General features: G+C 40.9%; 4 protein-coding genes across 4 annotated transcripts; 2 read left to right on the forward strand and 2 right to left on the reverse strand.

Moving 5' to 3' along the window:
* Positions 1-312: 312 nt before the first annotated feature.
* Positions 313-5,627, forward strand: LOC143336004 (neuritin-like). Its single transcript, XM_076755779.1, has 3 exons — positions 313-691; positions 1,523-1,676; positions 2,405-5,627. The coding sequence occupies exons 1-3, from the start codon at positions 640-642 to the stop codon at positions 2,637-2,639; spliced, it is 441 nt and encodes a 146-aa protein (XP_076611894.1). The 5' UTR covers positions 313-639; the 3' UTR covers positions 2,640-5,627.
* A 5,308-nt stretch (positions 5,628-10,935) lies between these two features.
* On the reverse strand, positions 10,936-14,612 carry sys1 (SYS1 golgi trafficking protein). The gene is made up of 4 exons (XM_076741150.1): positions 14,482-14,612; positions 13,145-13,388; positions 12,984-13,051; positions 10,936-12,699 (listed from the first exon to the last, which is right to left on the reverse strand). The coding sequence occupies exons 2-4, from the start codon at positions 13,304-13,306 to the stop codon at positions 12,459-12,461; spliced, it is 471 nt and encodes a 156-aa protein (XP_076597265.1). The 5' UTR covers positions 13,307-13,388; positions 14,482-14,612; the 3' UTR covers positions 10,936-12,458.
* Positions 14,613-15,154: 542 nt separating this feature from the next.
* LOC143331446 (bile acid-CoA:amino acid N-acyltransferase-like) lies at positions 15,155-22,082 on the forward strand. Its single transcript, XM_076748317.1, has 12 exons — positions 15,155-15,222; positions 16,096-16,223; positions 17,173-17,382; positions 17,769-17,868; positions 18,246-18,436; positions 18,536-18,711; positions 18,856-18,972; positions 19,168-19,250; positions 19,540-19,633; positions 19,795-19,875; positions 20,092-20,227; positions 20,397-22,082. The coding sequence occupies exons 2-12, from the start codon at positions 16,115-16,117 to the stop codon at positions 20,495-20,497; spliced, it is 1,398 nt and encodes a 465-aa protein (XP_076604432.1). The 5' UTR covers positions 15,155-15,222; positions 16,096-16,114; the 3' UTR covers positions 20,498-22,082.
* On the reverse strand, positions 21,506-22,084 carry LOC143327396 (protein S100-B-like). The gene is made up of 2 exons (XM_076741700.1): positions 21,878-22,084; positions 21,506-21,658 (listed from the first exon to the last, which is right to left on the reverse strand). Exons 1-2 carry the CDS (start codon positions 22,082-22,084, stop codon positions 21,506-21,508), a joined length of 360 nt encoding a protein of 119 aa, XP_076597815.1.
* Between the last annotated feature and the right edge of the window lie 873 nt (positions 22,085-22,957).

Raw genomic sequence — 22,957 nt, forward strand, 5'->3', positions numbered from 1 at the left:
ACAAGGAAACAATGCAACTGTGGAATAACTAACAATATGTGTAAATGAGTCTTCTCACGCACCCGATGTTTGCACTGTGATGTGAAAAGGAGGAGATTTACACCTGGCAGCAGGGTTGAGATGCACAGTAACATATAGCTGCTTAAGACAGACTGCAGCTCCTACACTGAGATAACACTGAAGATTAAAGTCTATAAAGTACGATTAAGTGACTGATGACATCCTGAGAGGTGTGTGTGTGTGTGTGTGTGTGTGTGTGTGTGTGTGTGTGTGTGTGTGTGTAAGAGAGAGAGAGAGAGAGAGAGAGAGAGAGAGAGAGAGAGAGAGAGCGTTGCAGCAGGGTTGCACGGCGGTTCCTCCTCGGGGAGGTGAGGGCTGTCCGGTGCTGAGGGGGGAAGATGAGCTCAGCGCGCGCCGGGGGGCAGGTAACGTCAGCAGTCGGTCGGAGCAGGGAAAGACTGTACACACATACACACTCACCCACCAAGTGTTCATCGCCGCTTAATCACTGATACGCACCGACTCGCATTAATAATGGGCAGCTAATCAGCTCCGTGTGACTCAGCGCCGCTTTTTCTTCCGATCCATGAACGCCTCGGCAGCATCCCGCGCCCTCCGCTTGGCTTGAAATGGGATGATATGGGATTTTTCATGTCGACGAAGATCGGAGGGATTCTTGCGCTTGCCTTGGGTAAGATGTCTCACGCTCCCTCGTACGGTTTATTTAGGCTGCCAGCCACTTTGGATGGTCTGACAGCCAAAACTGGCTTACATCTTCTTCTCTTTAAAAACCTCCTGCATCCGATATGTCACTGCTATGATCTTTATTTATCTCCATCAGTGCTGCACGATGAGACGTGTGCCGTGGCCAACAGCTTGTAGTACACCCATCGACGGTAGATGCTGGGTGTCTATACTTAGGTGATAGTGTGCAAGCTTCTGGACACGCAACATTCAGAAATGAAACACCACACATTGACTCATTTCTTTTCAATGCCACTTTTATCAATATGCACTGCCATATTAGTCCTTATTTTGCGCTGTCCTCTCACAGAATGACATGTTTTAGCGTTTAAATTGCTCTGAACAGGGCATTGCACCCCATGTGGAAGACATGCATGAGGCTGCAGTGGTCAGGACTATTCTCTGTGATAACATCTGCTTTACCTGCTGTATCTGTCTGAAATGAAGTTCAGATAGCAGGGCTGTGCAATCTAGACATGTATAGGAATGTTAAAAAAAAAAAAATACATGAAACAGTAAAATTAACGAACAAATAGATGATCATTTTTGTGAAAAAAGTTGAAGGATTATAAGCAGTGTTTGAAGCTGAATGACACTATTTCACACATTAGAAAACTACCAAATTACAACAAACAAATTACAATAATTTTACTTGCATTTGTCAGGGACATACTGGTGCTGCTGATTCGTCTTCCAAACTTTGACCATCTAAAGAAAATAGTTGAGGCAGGTTTATAAAGTCTGGTCCAATAAACTGTCACCTGTGTCTGTCTTGCAGTGTTCCTCTCCCTGACGGTGTCAGGAGACTCTGCAGATGTGAGGTGTGAGAACATTTATAAGGACTTTTCTGACTGTGTCCTGGAGCTGGGAGAGAGCATGGACAACTATCAGGAGAACGTGACCAGTGAGAGGGGAGTGGCAGCCGTGTGCAGGTGATAATAACTTTATCAGTGAGGGAGTGTGTGAGCAGCATGTAGCATCCCTTTGTGCACATGGGGCATCCCCATCAGAGTCTGTATGTTTTTATTTGAACCAAACACGGCTGATTTTCAACAGAGAAGGCAAGAACTGGAGTAAAAACCTTTAGCAAAATCCACTGATCTGCAGAGCTGTGCACAAAACTCTATTTGTGTTCAATTTGTATGAAATAGTACATGATTGAGTGAAATAATATGAGGAGATACAACATGAAATATGCATCCCGTGGCAAAATACTGGAGAGGGAAAGAGCAGATGCCATGATCTCAGAGGGAGAACAGAGACATGAACAGTGCTGAGACACTGAGCCATTGTTCTAAATAATTTATGACTTTGCTGCAGCAGTAATGAAATTCCGGGGACGTTTTTTGTCATTGTTACTGCACGCACCCTCCAACCCGAGCACGCTATATTTAAGACAAAGATTTACACATAAGCCTTCTGTTGGAAATTGCCCACTTGCAATATCATCTGTGATATTGTTTCACTCTCTGATGCAGTTGCCATGGTAATTAAAGCTCAGTTTGACTTACTTGAAGCCAGCGTAGCCATCTGAGTGATGGATTATTGGCAAGTGCATTAATCCACGACAGCCAGTGCATGTCTGCATGCTGTAGCCAGGATGAACTCTGAGTGAAATGGCAGACGCAGCGTTGATCTGATGATCCTTTGTTTGCCACAGCCACTGGGAAGCTTTCCACACATGTGCCCTCACAGCGCTGTCCGACTGTCAGGAGGAAGTCAGCTCCATCTGGGAGACTCTGAGGCAGGACTCCAGGAAGATGCGCTTCCAGGGAAGTCTGTTCGACCTGTGCAGCCCCAGCTCCTCTCCCCCAATAAGTTCACCTCTTGCTGCCCTTACCCTGCCATTGATGGGCATGCTGATCATGACCGGGCCTGACTGGTCCTCTGTATAGATGGGGGTGGGGTTGAGGGTGAGGAGATGGGAGGGGTTGAGGAGGGCTTCCAGTTCCCCTGGGTTCAGTCCGCCTGAGTTCAAACTCAAAGCCAAGGATTTCAGTGGGACAAATGTTTTAATAAGGGTTATTTTGACACAGAGCCACAGAGGTCTGTGGCAAGCCAATCAATATTTGCTGTGATGAATAATGTTTGAAATCTTCACAAACACTTCAGCTTGATCCTCCCTTATGTCTAGAAACTGATAGAGTAGTTGAGAAAATTTCATTTCTGCCATCTAATCAGTCCAGGCGAGCTTAAACAAATACTCTAAGTATTCAAGGGATTTCAGATACAATGTGAGCAGAGTCTGGTCAGACCAGTCGAAGCCAGACACCTGTGGCTCTTGGTTACCAAGGAGTGGACAAAATATCATGAACACCTGTGCAGTCTAATGCAATCTAATACAAGAGCCCAGCTGTGAATACAACAGATGATAAAAGAAATAGTTAAGATTTTGAGGATACAGCTACTTCAGCATTTGTGGAGTTGTACTGGATTTCAATATAGAAACAGTAAGGTGTTCATATTTTTCTGTCCACTCCCTGTAGCGTGTCTTGTATTGTATGGTTTTATCGTGATAGTTGAAGGAATAGTTCATCAGTTAACATTCAGTACAGAGTTAGCTGAGAAGATCACTCTCACGTCTCACACATCTTCCAGGCAGCAGCCAGTTAGCTTAGCTTAGCAAATGGCTCCTCCCAGCCAAGAAATTGTTTCCCTTAAAACTACAACTTGTCATTTTAACACTTTTGTATGATTAAACAAATGAGATAAAATGTCAATTAGTAAGTTTTGGAGGTGCTGCTAGGGGGATTTTGTTACCTTTAGACAAAGCTAGGCTAGTTCTCCCCTGTTTTCCTTGTCTTTTAGCTAAGCTAAGCTAACCAACTACTGTCTGAAGCTTTATATTTCATGTACAAATACGAGAGTGATACGGATTGTCACATACTTCTCTGCAAGAGAGCAAATAAGCACATTTCTGAAAAAGTCAAACTATTCCTTTAATTAAGAGCGATTGTGTATGTTAGACACCAAAAACACCAATCGATTCATGATGTGATTAGCTATCACATTACAATAAAACACTTAAAGAACAGTTCAAAAATAACAGCAATATATTCAAATCTTTGCTTTCGCTAATTGTAAAACTGTTGTTATTGACTATGTTGTTATTTCACTGATCAGTGAAAAAGCCAAACCCTAAAACAGAATCAGACATTAATGTGACTAAATTACACCAAAGTTAACAACTAAACAGCATTCAGATGTCTTATAGGTGTTTGTGTAAGTGACAATCAAGCCACTTGGAAGAAAATTTTGACCCCCACCCCCCCAACATTTCAGCCCACTGTGGCTGATGGTACACGGCTGCTATAAAGACACCAAAAACAGACATCTGACATGACACATCATCACATGTTCACCTCTCCAGCTCCCCCCGCGCTCGCTCAGCGCCTCGCCCCACGCTTTGGTTCAGTCTTATGCTCAATCAAACTCGCCTGTTGACGCTTGTGTTAAAAGAAAATCTGATGTGTGACTGTTCAGTGTTGTTTCACTCCTTTCTCTTCCACCTTGTGTGAAAATGCTCACTTGCAATAATACGATATTTCTAGAGCTTAACGTTAAAGTACTCTAAGTACTGCATAAACACAGTATGTGATACAGTGCATAGATACTGTAGGATCTGTATAATTGTGCAGCCAAAGTGTGATGAAAATTCCCCAAATAATCCTGTTTTAATGCCTGAGTACCTCGACGCAGTATTTATTTCTCTTTAAACACCTATAATAAATCTCTAATGAAGTCTAATTATATGCAAGAGCAGGACAAAGAACTGCTGTAATCCAAAACAATCACTTATTTTTGTAAAATATCCATACTTTTGCTTTTGTATCAATAGTATTTAAAGTTAAGATTGACCCATTGAAGTATAGCATAATTGTGATGTCAAACTATATCCCAACCCATGTTGCTCAAGTTTCATGCATTTAATTGATCTAATTTTGAGAACCTCTGGCTTGATTTTACACAAAATCCAGAAGCTTCAAAAGCAGCCAAGAATGACAGCGGTGAATATCATCGACAGGAAACAGCTGATGGCTGTATCTGATGCATTAAGGCAATAAGCATGTGATATATCGCTAATTGTAATGGTCTTTTAATCTCTATGAAACAAGTATTCACATTGAATTTTCTCCATAAAAATCTGACTATTACAGCTATAGTCACCTTGATTCAGAACAAGTCCAAAATGAGTTTTTCCAAAACTGTAAACATTTGCATACTTCCTTTAGAACTCATTGTCCCAACAGGCATTATCACAATACAGGTGATTTCTGTGTTCCTGAATGTTTTCCTGTCATCTGTTCTATCACAAATGCATGATAATTTTAGTGACAGTGCTTCAGAATAAAGACCAGTCCGTTGATTTTACCTTGGACAGAGTGTACAGTGGTATTGATCTGTGCATGAAGTTAAGCTACAGCTCCTCAGTGTATCAGCATCCTTTTTATGCAGATTCATTACCCGCCCACCCCCACTGCCTCTACCTACATTAGCATGTTTGTTCTAGTTGTTTCTATTTATTTCACGTGTGGTAGCATTATGCCATCCATGGTGTGTCTGGTGGTGAGAATACAAAAACAGTTGTGATGTCCTCAAAGCATGAGCAATATGTACAGTCACTTCTTAAGAGAGGACACTTCTCCCTCCATATGCTGTTGAAGAACGCATGAAAATGATTGTTTTATCATAAGCATTATACCACAAGAACCCTGAAGACAGTTTAAACATGGAAAGAACTTCTGAATGTAAAAACAAGTTCAATATCCATGTGTTTTTTCCAGTTTACTGGTAGAAAAAGACACTACTTACACAACTGTATACAGCAATATATGGCAAAGTAATGTGTTTGTAATAATAAAACACCGTGTTTAAAAAATCCACTGTGTGTGTGTGTGTGTGTGTGTGTTTGTGTGCATCACCTTCAGCAAAATACTGGAAAGCAAAGATCTGAAAACACAAAGTGGTAAAATAGTGGAGCATTTAATCGATGCAGTAAGTCCTCTGCTGTACTACAGGAGTTTCTGTTTTTAGCCCTCCCTGAAGCAAAGTGTTGGTAATGAGGATCACAACCAACATCTTTCAACTCGTTAGTGCTCTCCCATCTGCTTCTTTCCACCTGGACACTTGCAGCAGAGGCAGTGGTAGGAGAAAATGAGGGGATCAGGGCCCCAGGGGGGGAAACTTTCAGAGATCCAAAGACATGCTTGTGGCGTGTCCCTCATTAGAAGACCTATCTTTGACGTCTGAAGCATAATGGCCAATTATTTTATGACCTACAGTTTCCTGACCGGGTTTTACACTTTTTTCCAATCCACATTAACTGGTAGTGTTTCAATAAAACAGCATATGCACAGTAGCACTTACATTATAGCATAATTCCTTGATGCCAGTGCCAACACCCTACATTTACATCTTCAGAGCAGAGGAAAAACTGTGTACACTTTGTGATGTTTCTGCACTAGAAAAAAGTCAGAGTAGTGAATTACATGAATAGGTCCATCTCATCAAGTTTAAAGAATACAAAGATTGCACTGCCTGTGAAAGCTTTCAGAGCAGTCTTTGCGAGAAATAATCAAATATTAGCTTATTCACTTTCTTGCCGAGAGTACTGATGTCACTCTCATGTCTGTGTAGCAGCCAGTTAGCTTAGCTTAGCATAAAGGCTGTAAACAGCTAGTGTGGCTCTGTCCAAAGCAAATATGTACGCCTACCAGCTCCTCTACAGCTCATTAACTGACAAATTATGTCTTATTAAAACCTGAAGTGTAAACAGAAAAGTTGTGGTTGCCTGACAATGACTCTCTTTCTTGGTGTCAAGCCAGTTTCAGTCACTGCACCCTGCCAAGAAACAGTTGGGCACATAACCTCTGTAACTTCTCATGTTTATACTTTTACACCATACAGTTGTGAGATATAACATTTTCATTAATGGGCTTTCAGAGGTGCTGGGTTACGTTTTATTTTAGTTTTTCTCATTTCCAGTCAAACTAAGCAAACTGCCTGTTGGCTGTAGCTTCATATTTAATCGACAGACATGAGAGGATCAATACCGCTTATTGATCCTCTCCAACTCTCAGCAAGAAGACAAATAAGTGTATGTCCTGAAACGTCCAACTATTGTGCAACTTTGAAATATCAACCCCTGCAGCATAATGATGTACTTGCACTACACTTTCGAAGACTGACTTTAAAACAGCCTGCATGACCTTTTCATCTGGCCAGTGAGACAATTCATCAATACAAAAAAGCAACTCTTAAGTTATCTATTATAAAATTATCTTGCAATTGCTTTTATCAGTGATAGAAGACAACAACATAAACTCTTAGCCTAAAACGTCCTTGGTCCCTGTAAGCAACACATGCATAGCTGTTGACATCACATCAATGGATCACCTGTCAAGAAAAAAATGGACAAACTATTATTTTTTGGACGAACTATTATTTTTTGTTAAAACAAACGAGTGTGTCTAAGTCAATTTGTGGAGACGCCCTGACACTGATGAAAAAGGCCAGAGTGTAGTCAAGCGTGATTACAGCTCGAAACTGCTTAAGTGGATGAAGTGTAAGACGTTGTGTGTTGTCTGGCCCCATTCCAACTCTCTCCAAAAGCTCTGAACATTTCAGTCGAGTTTTCAGTCTACATCACTGGTTAAAAAACTTCTGCTCTGCTGCAGGATATGAATTTATCTTTAACTTTGATTACTTTTGGACTAACTCAAGCCTGTACAGAGCGGATGGTGTACATGTCAACAGAAAGGGCACAAAACAACTGACCACAAATTTTATAAACTTATAGCATTTTCATCTTGAAATGCACTACGGCAAGACTTGATCCAGACCTCTGTGTCTCCCTCTAACACTTCAAGTATTAACTGTGTGAGTCCTGCCACTGTGTGCTTTGACTCCCAAACAGTCTCTGTATAACTCTAGCCATCCTCAGCCCGAACCTACCTTAACTGACCGTTCTACTTACGCATCACGCACTTTAAACATGGCCCTTCTCAATGTCAGACCCCTTACTAATAAAACCTTCATTGTAAATGATATTTTAAAATCTCATCAGCTTGATTGTGTTTTACTCACTGAGACCCGGCTTGATGAAATTGGTAGTAAGGAGCTGATTGAAGCTTCACCATCTAATTTTTCATTTCCACACTGTACCGGGTCTAACAAGAAAGGTGGCGGTGTTGCTGCTATTTTTTCAGATTCTTTATCATGTAAGAGCATCTCACTTGGGTCTTACTCCACATTTGAACAGCTTGCTCTAGTAATCAGATCTGTTTATCCCTGTCGAGTGCTCACAGTGTACTGCCCTCCAAGACTCAAAAAAGGCTTTTTATCTGAAATTGGTGACCTTTTATCTAAAGTTACTGTTGAATATGATTCAATTCTTATTGCTGGTGATTTTAACATTCATGTTGATAACTCAGATGGTGGCTTTGCTAACCAGTTCACTGACATGTTATCAGCCTTGTAGGAGCCATTCTTCATTTATGTTGTGCAAGTTCTTTACTTTGACCACAAGGGTGCATTGTAGTTTTTGTCTCTCTGTTTAATGAGTAACCACCCACCAGCTGCTCAGCAGCAGCTGTACAAAATGAGGTGAAGATTGGTAGTTTGAGTTGAATGGTGGTGGGGAGCACAACAGTTGTTACCGACAGCCAGAGGAAAGCCAGTGCTCTTTAAGCTCAACATCAACTTCAGGGTAAAGTTCTGTTTTGTATATAACCTTTTTCATTTATTTGCAATAAATGGGAACATCACCCAAAGAGAACAACTTTGAAAAGGACATTGTTATTTCTGGAATCGAGTTAAGACCAATCCTCAAGCCACCATTACATGACTAAATTAAGATTTATTGCTAAATATACTAACTCTGTCAGGTGTAGCAAGGTACAGTCTGATTCTAACTCGTCTTCTTTGTGTGACAGTTTGGTCAATAATTTCAACAATACAGTGACACAAATTATGCAGCAGCGAGGGTTTTAACAAAAACTAAAAGGTCTGATCACAGAACTCCTATTTTATCTTCTCCTCACTGGCTCCCAGTAAAACAAAGAGTTGATTTTAAAATACTTCTCATTGTTTTTAAATGTCTTAATGGTCGGGCTCCTTCTTATGTTGTTGACATGCTCTCACTGAGTACACACCAGAGAGATCCCTTAGATCATCAAATAAAGGTCTCTTCACTACACCTAAAATCAGTTCTAAACCAGCTGATGGTGCTTTCAGTCATTATGGTCCAACTCTCTGGAATTCTCCTCCACATGAACTACAGTCTGCCACAACAGGGTTTGCTTTTAAAAGCCAACTAAAAATGTATCTTTCTTCACAAGCTTTTAATTAGGTTCTAAGTGTATTTTTTTTATTAGTTTTGGTAATTAGTATTATTATTGTTATTATCTCCCTTCTAAGAATAATGCTAATAATAATACCTTTTTGTCCTGTGTGTTTTTATCATGTTGTGCTTGTTTTTATATGTAATACTTTATTATCTGTTATTCATGTATCTTGAAGCACATAGAGTTTACGTTGGTCGTATGAAATGTGCTATATAAACAAAGTTGAGTTGAGCTGAGTTGATGGTGAGCGAGCTAATAGCTAAGAAGCTGAAACCGGTTCGGTAATCGGTTGATTATTCCAGAATATCTGTTTGCTTGGAATAATTCATGGAAATGAAGGAAAACCTGTTGTGGAGTTCAGTAACATCAAGTGTCTTTCATGGAGAACATTACCATGTACCTCTCAGAGCTGAACTTAAAGCTCCAGACAGCTTCTCAGCCCTCTGCTTTCAAATGTGAAATCATTTGAGGTGAAATTAAAGCAGTGGTGAGCGCAACTGGAAACAGGGAACATTGTGCATTTACCTACAAGAACAAAAGCCTGCTATGACGTCTGAATACACTGTTAGCTGTGAAAAATCCGTCAGACTTTGGCGAGAGGTTTCAGGACCTGAAAAGTCAACAGAAGGATCTAAATATATTTGCTAGACCGTTTAATGTGGAACCAACTGATGTGCCCGACAGCCAACAACACAAAATCATTGAGCTGCAAAACAACGAACTACTGAGAGCAGCTCTTTTCAAAACTGACTCTTGCAAAGTCTCAGTTGTGCTCCAGACTGACTGACTCAAACCTGCCGCGAGTATCATCATCATCATCACTACCATCTGACATCAGACGCCTCATGAGAAGCAGTTCCAGCCATCACAGAGGTTAGTGTGATTATATGTGTTATAAAAATTGTTATAAATATGTAAATGACCCTTGATAGAATAATGGTTCCCCACCCCTGGTATAAAGGATAACACTATATGGGCTTGAGAACACTTCATAAAACTTTTGTCAGTAAACACAGTTCATGTGTTTACTCATGTGTCAGTAAACACAGACAAAGAGATTGTTGTCAACTTCCAGAGAGGCCCCACACAACACCCCCCACTGACCATCGAGGGCGCTGCAGTGGAGAGGGTGAGCAGCACCAAGTTCCTGGGGGTGCACATCAGTGAGGACCTCTCCTGGACCACCAACACCGCATCACTGGCCAAGAAAGCACAGCAACGCCTCTACTTCCTGCGGAAACTGAAGCGGGCGAGCGCTCCACCACCCATCATGACCATATTCTACAGAGGAACCATCGAGAGCATCCTTTCCAGCTGCATCACTGTGTGGGGCGGGAGCTGCACTGATTACAACAGGAAAGCTCTCCAACGCATCGTGAGAACAGCAGAAAGGATAATTGGTGCGTCACTCCCCCCGCTGCAAGACATATACACCACCCGCCTCACCTGCAAAGCCATCACAATCATCAGCGATGCAAACCACCCTGCACACAACATGTTCAGCCTCCAGCCCTCTGGCAAGAGGTACAGGAGCCTCCGTTCCCGCACCAACAGACTCTCAAACAGCTTCATCCACCAGGCAGTGAGACTGCTGAACTCTCTCCCCTCCCCACCCACAGCCAGCAGGATCACCAGACTGACAGGAGTCTAGGGGATCACACTGGTCCCCCCCCCCCAACTGAATGTGTAAAGACTTTGCAACTATTGCACATGCAAATTGCACACATTTGCTGCTATTCCCTACCATTGCAATACTTTCATACTACTGCTGCTACAACTTATTTATTTAATTACAACTTATTTATTTAATATTACCTAGGGTTTAGATTCTTTTCTTTTTTTTTTTGTCCTGTTGTCTTGTTGTCCTGTCGTGCTTCTGCACCTACTGTTGTCTTGTCTATGCCGGGAAAGTGCGAAACGCAATTTCAATTCCTTTGTATGTTAAGTACATGTGAAGAAATTGACAAATAAAAGTGACTTTGACTTTGACTTTGATGTGCAAATGCATTTTGTCTTTATTCACGTTGTACACAGCATTCCCACTTTTTTGGAATCAGGGTTGTAATAATATGCAGTTATTTTAGACTGGTTTCAAAAACTAAATGAACTGAAATTGTTCCAGAAACCAGTGCTGCATATTTCAGTACTCTTTACGTCACAACCCCATAAACAAATGACTGTTTGTGGGGTTGTGACGTAAAGAGTTTTCAGAAACACAGTCTGCTGTCAGAACACACTGATGGGCTGGTTCACCTTGTCTGCATAATAAATGACATAAAAATGGAAACAAACAACACTAGCAATGCAAACTGCTATACAAGCTTGACATGGAAGGCCTAAGATGAGCACTGTGTGAGTGAATGTGCAAACCTCTTCCAAAAAGATAAAAATAAGCCTGATTTTAGACTTCTGACCAATTGTGTGCAGTGTTTATCAATATGTAACTCTGTTTGAACACTTGTTAGTCAACATTTTAAAAAGTACAATGTGTAAGATTTGGCCACCTGTCAAAGGTCTCTCCAAACAAATAGCAGGCAGCATATCTCTCGAGTTACCGCTTTTTGCTGCTACACTCAGCCCTGAGCTATAAAACCGTTTGTTATGGTAAAAAGTGGTATTATGAGACAAGACGCGCTGCAGCTAGCTGATTAGCATGCTAACTTCTGTAGATATCGCCGTGACAGAATACATCTTTGCTATATGGTCAGAACTGTAAATTCTTCACATTCTGCTGATAATGTTACTTAATTTTTTGAGTAATTAAACTAAAATTCTGGCCATGTCTTACACATTGTACCTTTAACTATTAGATACAGATATAAGAAAAAAATTATACAAGCTGCAATAGCTAACTTTGCATACTGGCATGTCTACATCGCAGTGAAATTTAAAACCAAAACTGTTTGCCAACCCAGCCTACCTGTAATTACAACCGACGCAAAGAGAAATTTTAAATTGGTCATTTCCTGTGTGTGAAAATGTGCACATAACAGAAATATTCTAACGCTCAAAACAAGGGAATGCTCATGCTGATGTACTCAAAATGAACACAAAAAAATTCATTACAAAGAAAAAAAATAATATCATTAGGTTCAGAGAAACGTGTAAACTGATGCCTGCTTTCATAAGCATTAAAACATATATTGTAATAGCTACAGAGTAATACTATCCAACACTCATGGACAGCTATGAATAAATAGATCAGTTCATCTGGTGTATTTAACTTGAAGAAGAAATGGACGACAATCCAACATCTTCGCTGATGGAGGTTCACGCTCCATTTCTTTTGCAAGCAGTGAAAGCTTCCTCTGAGCCAGTTCCTCGGGGGTTAAGCTTCCACAGACTTTCCGTGTGGCGTTGACAAAAAATTCACAGGTTAGATTTGGGTCCACTATTGACTGGAATAGCCCTGAGCTCAGTCCGCATGCACAAGTACTCTCCAATTACAGCCATCAATGCCATGCAGGCTACATTGACAAGCCACCAGGACAAGGCCGCCGGAAGATGAGCATTATAGATCCAGCAGCCGATCATATGGAAGAAGTGCACAGTGACTGTGAAGTCCAGGCACTGTTTCCCTCGACGGATGAAGAACCACAGACCGAGGGCGCTGCAGAAACAACGAGACAGAAACATTGTTATCAGCGTCTCTCATTTATTTTTCACATCAGACATGCATAGATACAAAGATTCCCCAACAAAGCTGCTCAAGGTTTGTCATGTACCAAATCTATAGAAATTATTTTTTTCACTTATATGCTTTGTGAGTGAACATCTTTTTCAACAGCGTGTCGTCCCACTGGTCCAAATCCTTCAGTTGAGCAGGTGTGAATAAATCCACTGCGCCCTTTAAACTGTTCAGATATCAGAGAAAAAACTGAAAAAATCACTCACCAGGTGAGAGAGTTCAAGATGAATGCCATCATTGAGAGTCTGCCCTGCATTGTTGCAAAACCGAGAACCTGCCAAAGCAGAGCAAAGATTCAAATCCCATTTCAGGAGAGTACGAATGTGCCTCACACACAGATCACACAGAGAGTCACAGAATAACTTACGTCATAGCTGAAGATCTGGTCCAGTGACCGATTACTTTGCACCAAACTGTCCACTCCAGCCAACCACAGGCCCAGAAAGCTGTAGTAGATGCACTGCATCAACACAATCTGACTCACGATGAGGACCGGGTCCCAGATGTAACTACGGAAGTGACTGGCCATTGCGGAGTGATGTCCAACATACAGGCCCAAAGGATGTCACGAGCTGGCCCATCCAGTGTGACCTGTGTGTGATCTCTGAACTCTGAAACAGACCAAGTTACATTTTATCAATATATTTCATGTCTTGAGTTTTGTGTCTTAGCTCAACAGCTTTATGACACAGCAATTTGTTCTTTTGGTGTGTGAAGAACATTTGATTGGTTCAAGCAGCACAAGCAGTCTTTATTTGCCTTCCTCCTACAGAGTCAACAACTTCTAATCATTATCAATAGGACAGGAATGTGGTCAATACAATCGTGCCCCTTTTTATCTTTTGTATGTCAAATTTTAACTTTGAATACAGCAAATAAATAACACTTTGAAATAGAGGGAAGCATGACAGAGCTTTATTATTATACTGGAAATTTATGGCTGATACTGATGGCGATATTTGGGAGTTGAAATAATCAAATCGGGCAATAGTATTCTTATTCTAAATTGTGAGAAAGATACATGCGGAGCAGGACATGTAATAGTGTAAAAATGTACTTGTCAGTGTTTTCTGGTGGACAAGTTAAGTTACTTCTCATTTAGATCGTCATTTCTCATTGTTTACGAGAAGGATGTGATGGTAGAGTAATATAAAAGCAAACAACCAATCCAAAAAAAGTGTTAATGCAAGCATCGACCTCTGTCTGAAAATATCTGCTGACGGTTTAGCTCAGGAAAATAACAGCCATACTACCGTTGATTGTTATAGATAAATACTGAGCCAGATTCAGCGGCAGTGCATGTGTAACACTGCATGTATCTGGCCTTGGCTGTGTCACAAATGCGTACATTTAAAGTCAAGACGAGGCTAAGCGAGCTAGCAGCTAAAGTTAGCTGTCCCCCAACACAATCAACGATTACCAAAAGCTAACATTAACCAATTATTATGTATTAGCACTGTTTGGAGGGTGGCTAAATTACTCAAGGTCCGCTGTGACTTCCAATTCAAATGATCATAAATGTCAAATTAACTCAGGAAATGATTTATCCGTGGGTGGAAGCAACACTTAGCTAAGTCTCTTTCTCGTCTAACGTATCAATAACACGGATGATGACCAACTAGTTACAGCGCGTTAGCATTGCTGGTTTCTTTTGAAGCAGAGGGCGAACAACTTTAATAAAACATAAAGACATCTGATACAGACCTGAGTACTGAATTAGAAAGGTTTCGGCGTGCCGTATTAATCCCTTCAGTTGCTTACTGCATATAGATACCTTAAAAACCGGGCCTCGTAGTCGACTGGCTAAACCTTGTTGTCAACACGGAAGTCACGGCGGTGATTCCGGAAAGAAAACTGAACAGATGGTACTTTATTTTCAATGTAAAGTACTTTAGATGTGTTACTGAGACGGTCTGTACCACTTTTCCTGTGAAAATAGTTCTTAGAGCAAGAAAATGTCTATATTCGTGATATAATTAGAAAGTTTATGTTTCTTAGCCAAAGAACTGGTGTTTTTTGTTCTTTTTAACAAAGACTAACAAATATTTTGAAATCCTTTCCCTTTCATCTTGCGGAAGTTGAGAAAGCGGTTTCAAATCAAATGAAATTGCAGTAAATGCATAAATAAAGAACTGAAGTGATAAATATAAAGATAGAATAAAAAAAAAATGAAGATGAACATAAAATTATTTCTTTGGTTTCTAGATAAGAAGGGGTTGCTCGCTGGGTAAGTTGTTTGGCTGTTCTAAAACAAAAAAAACAAAAAAAAAATCCATTTGTTCAAAACTGTGGTTAATGATGAACAACACTGTGACACAGCGGGTAAGAACAACGTCATCCAAAGCCAGAGGGGTCAAGCCCTCCCCTTAGCTGCCGAGTTTTCAACAATTTTCCTCGTTTCTTCTCAGCTTGAACTTTCCCTACGTCTTACGAGGACTCCTAGTGGTAAGATAACTTGATTTACTGTACAGTGAGAACCCAAAAACATAATCAAACTCGATGCCAGAATAGTGCGAAAACGCTTTTTTTTTTCTGTGTTTGCAAATAAAAAAAATGAAGTTTTAGTTTGAAAGTCCGCCTCATAGACGACGACGGCCAAGTGAGCCGCAGGGTAAGTCGGAGCAGGATTTCATTGAAAATCTCAGCAAGCCTCCTTAGAAAGTTTTTGTTATAATAAAACACTCTGAAAGGGACCCTTTTTTTGCTACAGTAATAACAAACTTGACATACTGTAATAGTTAAACAAACTATTGAACTACTCAGTTTTCAGACTATTGAAACTATGTATTTCCATATTTCATTCGTCTATAATAATTCCTTTACATTCACAAATCTGACTGCCCATTTACACTGAGATACACGTGCACAACTGGTGTAAATTTCTTATTATTGCAGGCATTTCTCATCGTGCATAACAGTTTGACACAGTCACAGCAAAGCATGAAGTATCGGTTTTCAGCATGAATCCATCACTCGTTGTAAAAATACATATTAACCAGGATCAACGAGTTGCATTTGACAGGCTCAAATTTGCTGACAAACTGGAAAATCCACCTTTTTCAGGACTTAGCTAGTCAGACATCAGCACCTTACATCTGTTTTATTAATCAGTGCTGGGCTGAAGTTACTCAGGACAGAGGTGTAAGGTTAATTACTAACAGAGGGGCCATTCTTAGCTTGACAAATCCTGGGTGCAGAGTGTGCAGCTCCCCCTTGGATCAGTTGTAAGGTTTAATATTTCACTCTGACATGGCAAAGACATGACACATAAGTGTTTTATGTATTTAAGTGTTTGATCTTTACACATTTTTTTTGTAGGGTAGACAGAAACACCATAATGTTGAGAGTACATATGAGTGTGACAGCAATACGGCAGCTCATAGGAGTGAAGACAGTACAATGTGCCAGTGTATGCAGGAGTGTGGCATGTTTGCATCGTGCTGGGGGTAAGGATATTGTTTGGTCTTTGTGTTTTTCAAATGGGCTATTTTTGAGCTTGTGTCTGAGTTGAACAGTGAAATCTACCCTACTGTAATACTGCAGGTCTACAACTGCTGATTGTGACTTGTGGGAACATCTGAGATAATAAGTGCCTGATTTTCCCTGAAGCCACTGTTTTTACAGGTGTGCAACAATGACAAAACATGTTCTAGAAATCATGCAAAACACAGGGTTATTTTTTGGATTAATATTTAGATTTCAGTGCTTGTTTGGAAATTTGTAGACTGCCATCTCTACCAAGGAGGTTATGTTTTCTGCACATGTTTGCATGTGAGCAGCTCAAAAACCGGCTGAGAGACTGATCTGTATAATTTGATGGAAATTTAGGCCATGGGCAGATTAATAAGTTATTACTTGAAGTCCTTACATCAGGGATTTTTATTAAAAGTTGCACACATTTCAGGATATGGCATCATTAAGCATGCATGCTATTCTCTCATGAACTACTGTGCAATTTCTGATGCAGAAACATAAGTACTATAACGGAGGGTCACTGTTGGCCAGGTTGCAACACCACTGGTTATTAGGCTAGGTGTCTATGTGAGGAAGTATGTAAATTGTTGTAGACAAAAGCGTATGCTAAATGCATGCAATATTAAGACGTTTTCCACATTTTCTGTCATTGCCTTGGTGGGGGTACAGTTTGCTAGCCCATGAGATAGAACTTCTTAGCAGAATTACCAAGTGCTTAATGAACAGAAGACATAGCTTCAGCAGAGCTATAAAACATTGTGTTGTTTATTTCATCAGCAAAGGTCTGCTGGCCCTTTGATATTTGACATGAAATCTGATACATGAGCATCAGAGCATGAGAAACGCACTATCATCTGCCATATGTCTTAGAGTTTCTTTTGTCATACTTGAAAAGTCACAAGTATTTTCCTCTACCCCTAGGTGGAGTTCGGTGGAAGAGCAGCTATAAACAAGCCCCTCTATTGACAGCTACTCCTGTTCGAGGCCTCATAGATGAGCAGATCAGCATTAAAGGGCGTTTCCTGCGTCCACACTGTCCTGTCACAGTGTGCGCACAAATGCACAGTGAGGATGGTGACCTGTGGGAGGCATTCGCCCACTATAATACAAAAGCAGACGGCACTATCGACTGTGAGTCACACTGAGTTCTCTAGTACAGTGTACTCCCTAGTAATGCAATTACCTCAAATTTAATATGTTAATTAGTATAACTGCTATAAAAAAAGTGGTTCCAATAAATGTTGGAAAAAGGCATGATCAGTGTGAGATTAGAACTGAATTTTATTACGGTGCCCATTTTTGTAGTAATTTGCAGATAATTTAAGTCTTATATTTTCAACAGTGCAGCAATACAGCCAGTGTAGGAGCAGGTTTGTAGTGTAAAGTTGCAATGAAATTTGAGTTGTAAAATGTTCATTTACTCTGTTTATCATGGATACAACTTTTAGAAATCAGATTATTTTAACCATGTATGCAGGCAGGTGCTAACCCTTCTCCCCTCTCTGTCACCTCAACAGTGACCAGGGATCATTCAGTCGGGGGCACGTATTTGGGCTGTGAGCCGATGGGACTGTTCTGGGGACTGCAGCCGGCTCCTGGTGCAAGAGAAGGCTTGAGGCAGGTCATCGAGAGCTATAGAAAGCTAAGTTTGTGGCATCAAAGCCAACTGTCTGATGTCTCATACACTTGTAGCAAGGACCAAGATCTCTGCGTAAACCCTGTTGTTAATGGTGCCCAGTCATTGCTCAGGCAGGGCGCAGTCGTAAGTCAGATAAAGCCTTCCAATAATTTGCAACCACAAAGTCATTCAAACAATTACGTCAGCTCATGTTCATTGAATCACGTCTAGTTCGAGTCCGCATCACACATTTGTTCTTGAGCGTTGCAGGCACAGAGCCACACTGCCTAATTAAAATGCCTGTTATTGTTGTAATGAGTGGTCATAACAAACTGTGGATAAGAGTTTCCTGACTGAAATGCACCCCTCTTCCCAGGCTGAGGAAAAAAAATGTAGAGACTCCATTCGTTGTGCTCATGTCCTTATTGGAGGGCCACGTTTCACCCAGTGAGGGACAGAGCACAGAGCTGGCTGCCGTAACTACTGAGCGCTGGTACATGGCACCCGGCGTACGGAGGATAGACATTCGGCAGGATGGGTTGGTAGGGACGTTGTTTTTACCACCCGGTGAGCTCAAGATTTAAAGCATTCTCTCACAACTTTTAAGACTGGTATGGAAACACTGTGTCCTCCTAACAGAACCTTCTGTGCTGTTGTGTTCTGCAGGCCCAGGCCCGTTTCCTGCCATGTTGGACCTGTGGGGAATGGGTGGAGGACTGGTGGAGTACCGCTCTGCCCTGTTTGCATCCAGAGGCTATGCTAGCCTGTCCCTTGCCTACATAGGGCACAAAGAATTGCCTGGTCCACAAAACAAGTTGAATGTTGACGATTTATATTTCAAGGTAAAATAAGATTAGAGGCTTTATTTTATCATATTATGTTAATTTATTTGTCACTTAAAAAAGCTCATATTTACTTTGACTGTTTTGTCATTCTCTCAAAATCACCCCCCCTCCCTTTTTTTTTTTTTTTTTTTGTTTGAACAGTCCGCATACCACTTTCTTCAAGATCATGATCAGGTCTGCGGTGACAGAGTTGGGATCATTGGTCTCTCTTTTGGAGTCTTCTTGACACTTCGACTTGCCACTCAGTCTGGTCTCAAAGTATGTCTTTCTCTGTCATTCATTCAGAAATCTACAGTTTGATCGATGCATGGCTCCTTGTAAGTGACCAAATCCAAATCAATGAGTACACTACATGTCTACCGATAGGAAACGAACTGTGACTTTTATGAAGTTCAGAGAGCTTGCAGGATGGAGTTCACTTTGACTTTCAACAGTTTATGTTCTCCTCTCCAGCCTTCCTGTGTGATTTGTATCAATGGTCCCATCGGAAGTACCATCAGTCTTCCAGGTGGTCGAAGTGTATCGTTTGAAGAAAGGTAATGAAAGATGCAACTCACTGTGGAATTGCTACATGAATCAATCTGATCTGACAGGGAGGGTGTAGTTTCAGGTGTGATATTGAAGTACAGAGACTAAAGTAGTAGTTTTAGATTTAAAGATTAACACTTCATTGTTAATTTGATTGTCTTATCAATTGAGATGATAAAACATCTCTTCTGGTATTTATCTTGGACTGTATGAATCTGTGAAGCAAAAAAATGTGTATCGCAGAGGTTTTCAACATAATACAAGGTGTGGGTTTTCTCTGCTAACTAATCCTTCTAGGAACAGTAAATATTGGACGTACAACGATCAAGGCCACGTCAGTTTCAAAGACATCTCTTTGCCTGCTAACATTTCCCCTGAGAGCAAAGTGAAGGTGATGTGAAAGACTTCTCCGACCCTCAACACACAGACTCCACACACACACACAAGCACACAGGCTCATGCATGCTTAAGGAATATCACATCAATATGCATATCAATAATTTGTATCAACAAGAGAAACTTATCTTCAGAATGACATGTTGTGTTTTGTAGCTGGAGTTCCTCGCCTCTCCATTAATGTGCATAGTGGGTGAAGATGACCTGAGCACTTCAAACATAGAGAACGCAGATGTGGTAGGCTGTCTTGTCTTACACTTATTTTTTTGTTCTATTATTACAAATTGTTTGGAAAGCATTTCTTAAGTAGTCCTGGATGAATATGATTATAGTGTTTTGTTATACGAGTTTTTTATTTAGTCAAACATTTGAGCTGTAAATGAAACAGAAACTTGTTTATGGTCTCGCCGCACAGTTTCAGGTTGTTGTTACAACACTTTTATTGGTCATCAGATCGAGGAGACCCTGAGGAATGTGGGTAAATCCCATTTGCTCACCCGTTTGTCCTACCCCGGTGCTGGTCACCTGATTGAACCACCGTACACACCGAATTCACGAGCGTCACTGTGGTCCGTCAAACCGAAGAAACGTAAGCTGCATCCCAGAGCTGTATTTTTAGTTCAGCCAAATCTGATTTTATACTTGCTGTCATTACATTTCAGTGTGAGACTGTTGATTGTAAAATTGAATATGTCGTACTGTGGAAACAATGGAAAAAATGACCATCGGAACGCTGCCCTGTGTTCTTTCTCCTGCAGTGATCACTCTGTGGGGAGGTCAGCTTGCACCCCACGCTGCTGCCCAGGAAGACGCCTGGAAGAAGATCCTGGATTTCATGGAAAGTCATCTGAGACAGTGAATCAAAATAGATAGATAATTCATCATCATAAATGTGACTGTGAAACTCTGCATTTATCTTCGAGGGTTTTACATGTAGGGACAGTAAAGAAACGTGCTGTTTTTACATACATAGAACTGGTGAGTAACAAGAACCCACAAACTCAGTCACTCACGTAGAGCAGGCTGCAGATTGTCCACAAGGGGAAGCTGTTTGGTCACCTGCCAACCAACACCTCCAGAGGGAAAATCATCTTAGCAGCAGTTTAGACCCAAAGCTGTCTCATCACCAGGTGCTCCTGCACATGTGACAGATGGTCATAGCCATTATCTTGCCAAAAGGTGGCGCAGTTCAGACTGGAACTGACTGGGAAGTGCAGGTTTGCATCTGCGTCTCTGAAGTCGGATGATACCAGAGTCCTTTTTCAATGCGTCCTTGTTGTAGAAAATGGAAATAGAAAAAATGTAATTATCTGTCACAAAGTAAAATGTCCTTTGATAGGCCTCAGTAATAAGTAAATATACATTTAAAACACACTTACAGTGGGAATTTAAGACATTTTGTAGATGTTTTTCCAGGCCAGTGGGACTCAGGGAACCTGATGGCATTAACTAGAAGGCTTGGGAGGGGGAGAGAGGGGTCCTGCTTGATCTTGTGGCTTTCCTGTTTACTTACCTAGTGTACAGTTCAGATAGGGGAGTTCAGGGTGAACCTGCTATTTTGCTGGCCTGATTAGTCCTGCGGCAGAGCTTCCCTTTGTGTTTGGTGGTGAGAGTGTTGTACCAGGAAGAAACATTGAGGATGAGTAGTTACTGAAATGCATAGTTCTTCATACATTGTCATATTTTATTTTATTTTATTTTATGCAGCAAACTTTTCTAATACAAAACAAAAGATGTAACAAAGATCTGAGTTGGTCAGACTCTTCTCAGACACCTTGTTCTTCACGTAGACAAACCACTTCATCTACCACTCTGTGACACTTCTGTCATGCTCCATGTTTTAACGAGTAATGCAGACACATGCTAATCAATCATTACGGTAGTTTGTGGTGAAGAGTTCTTGGCATGCTGAGGTGACCATGGCGATGAGGCCGATGAACTCCTTGAAGTCGATCTCCAGGTCTCCGTTCTGGTCGAGGTCAGCAAAGAGCTCGTCCAGAGTTTCATTCTCTTGGATTTTCTGTTCAGCAGGAAAAGTGAGTGAAATTGAAACATTTGCAAACAATGGACAACAAATCTAACAAATCTGAGTATCTAATGCGCAATAACACATTTTAACTTTAGCTGAATGAAAACAACATCCACATGTTAAAAGCCCATTATCTTTACGTACAAGCACTATACTGCAAAGTGCTGCCATAAACATGCCGATATTTACACTTTAAGCTTCATAACTTACCATTATGAAATTACTCATCTCGTTGTCGATGAGCGCTTTAAGCTCTGCTTTCTTCAGCTTGCACTTGTGACCCGAGTATTTGTGGAAAACTCGGATAATCGTGACCATGCCACTCTCTAGGTCTGACATCTTCTCTGCTGAAGCCTGCACCAAACAGTTTAAATCAATCCCAACTTCATACTCATATGAGGGTGTTGTGATGGACATACATTGACTACACTGTAACATGATGCATGCTCTTCATTTATTGTAACCTAGGAATGGATTTCGAATGAAGAGAAAGAAACTTTTTGCTTCAAATATTCCGTCTTTCTTACCTCCATCTGAAGAAGCTGCCCTGTCGTGTAGGGATCCCAAGTGCAACTGACGCCTCATCTAGCAGTGTGCTGGCTGCCTCGCCCACTTTACAGTGGACACTAAACTGTATTGATCAATTACACAGAGGCTGTTCATCTGTCATGCACTACGTAATGGAGGACTAATGGAAATCAGTGGTCAGAGCCTGGACCAAAAACCATTTGCTCTGAAATGTATCATTTGATCGTGATCAAGTTTCTCTGTGTCGACATGTATTACTCACATTGTGGGGACTGGCCTTCTTTATGGGGACATAAGTCCACATAATGTAGATCATTAAATTTTGGGATGAAGACGTGGGTTGAGGTTAGGATGCAATGTCTCCAAAAGTAATGGAGTCACAAGTTTTTTCCCCTTAAAAGTGTTTAGTCATGTTTTTAGTCCTGTTTCTTCAGGGAGTAATCAGTCTCTCTCTCTCTCTCTCTCTCTCTCTCTCTCTCTCTCTGTTATATGAACTGAGTAATGAGTGTATTTTCCTGCCACTTGTGGTCTGTCCACACCACTGTTATTAGGCTCCACTCTGTGTTTTGAGTCTTGTAAACATCGAAATCTTCTTAAATACACATTTCACATTTACATGACAGTGAGCTCTACAGAGGCTCTCTGAGAGTGTGGAGATAAGAGAACTTAAGCATAATTACTAAACACAATTATTACATTTGTAGTGAATATGGAAATTTAGGAAATGTGTTTTGCTGTCACCACCCTCCTAGTTCTTGGGCA

Source organism: Chaetodon auriga, chromosome 2, assembly GCF_051107435.1.
Source record: "Chaetodon auriga isolate fChaAug3 chromosome 2, fChaAug3.hap1, whole genome shotgun sequence".
In the NCBI taxonomy this organism is placed as follows: domain Eukaryota; kingdom Metazoa; phylum Chordata; class Actinopteri; order Chaetodontiformes; family Chaetodontidae; genus Chaetodon; species Chaetodon auriga.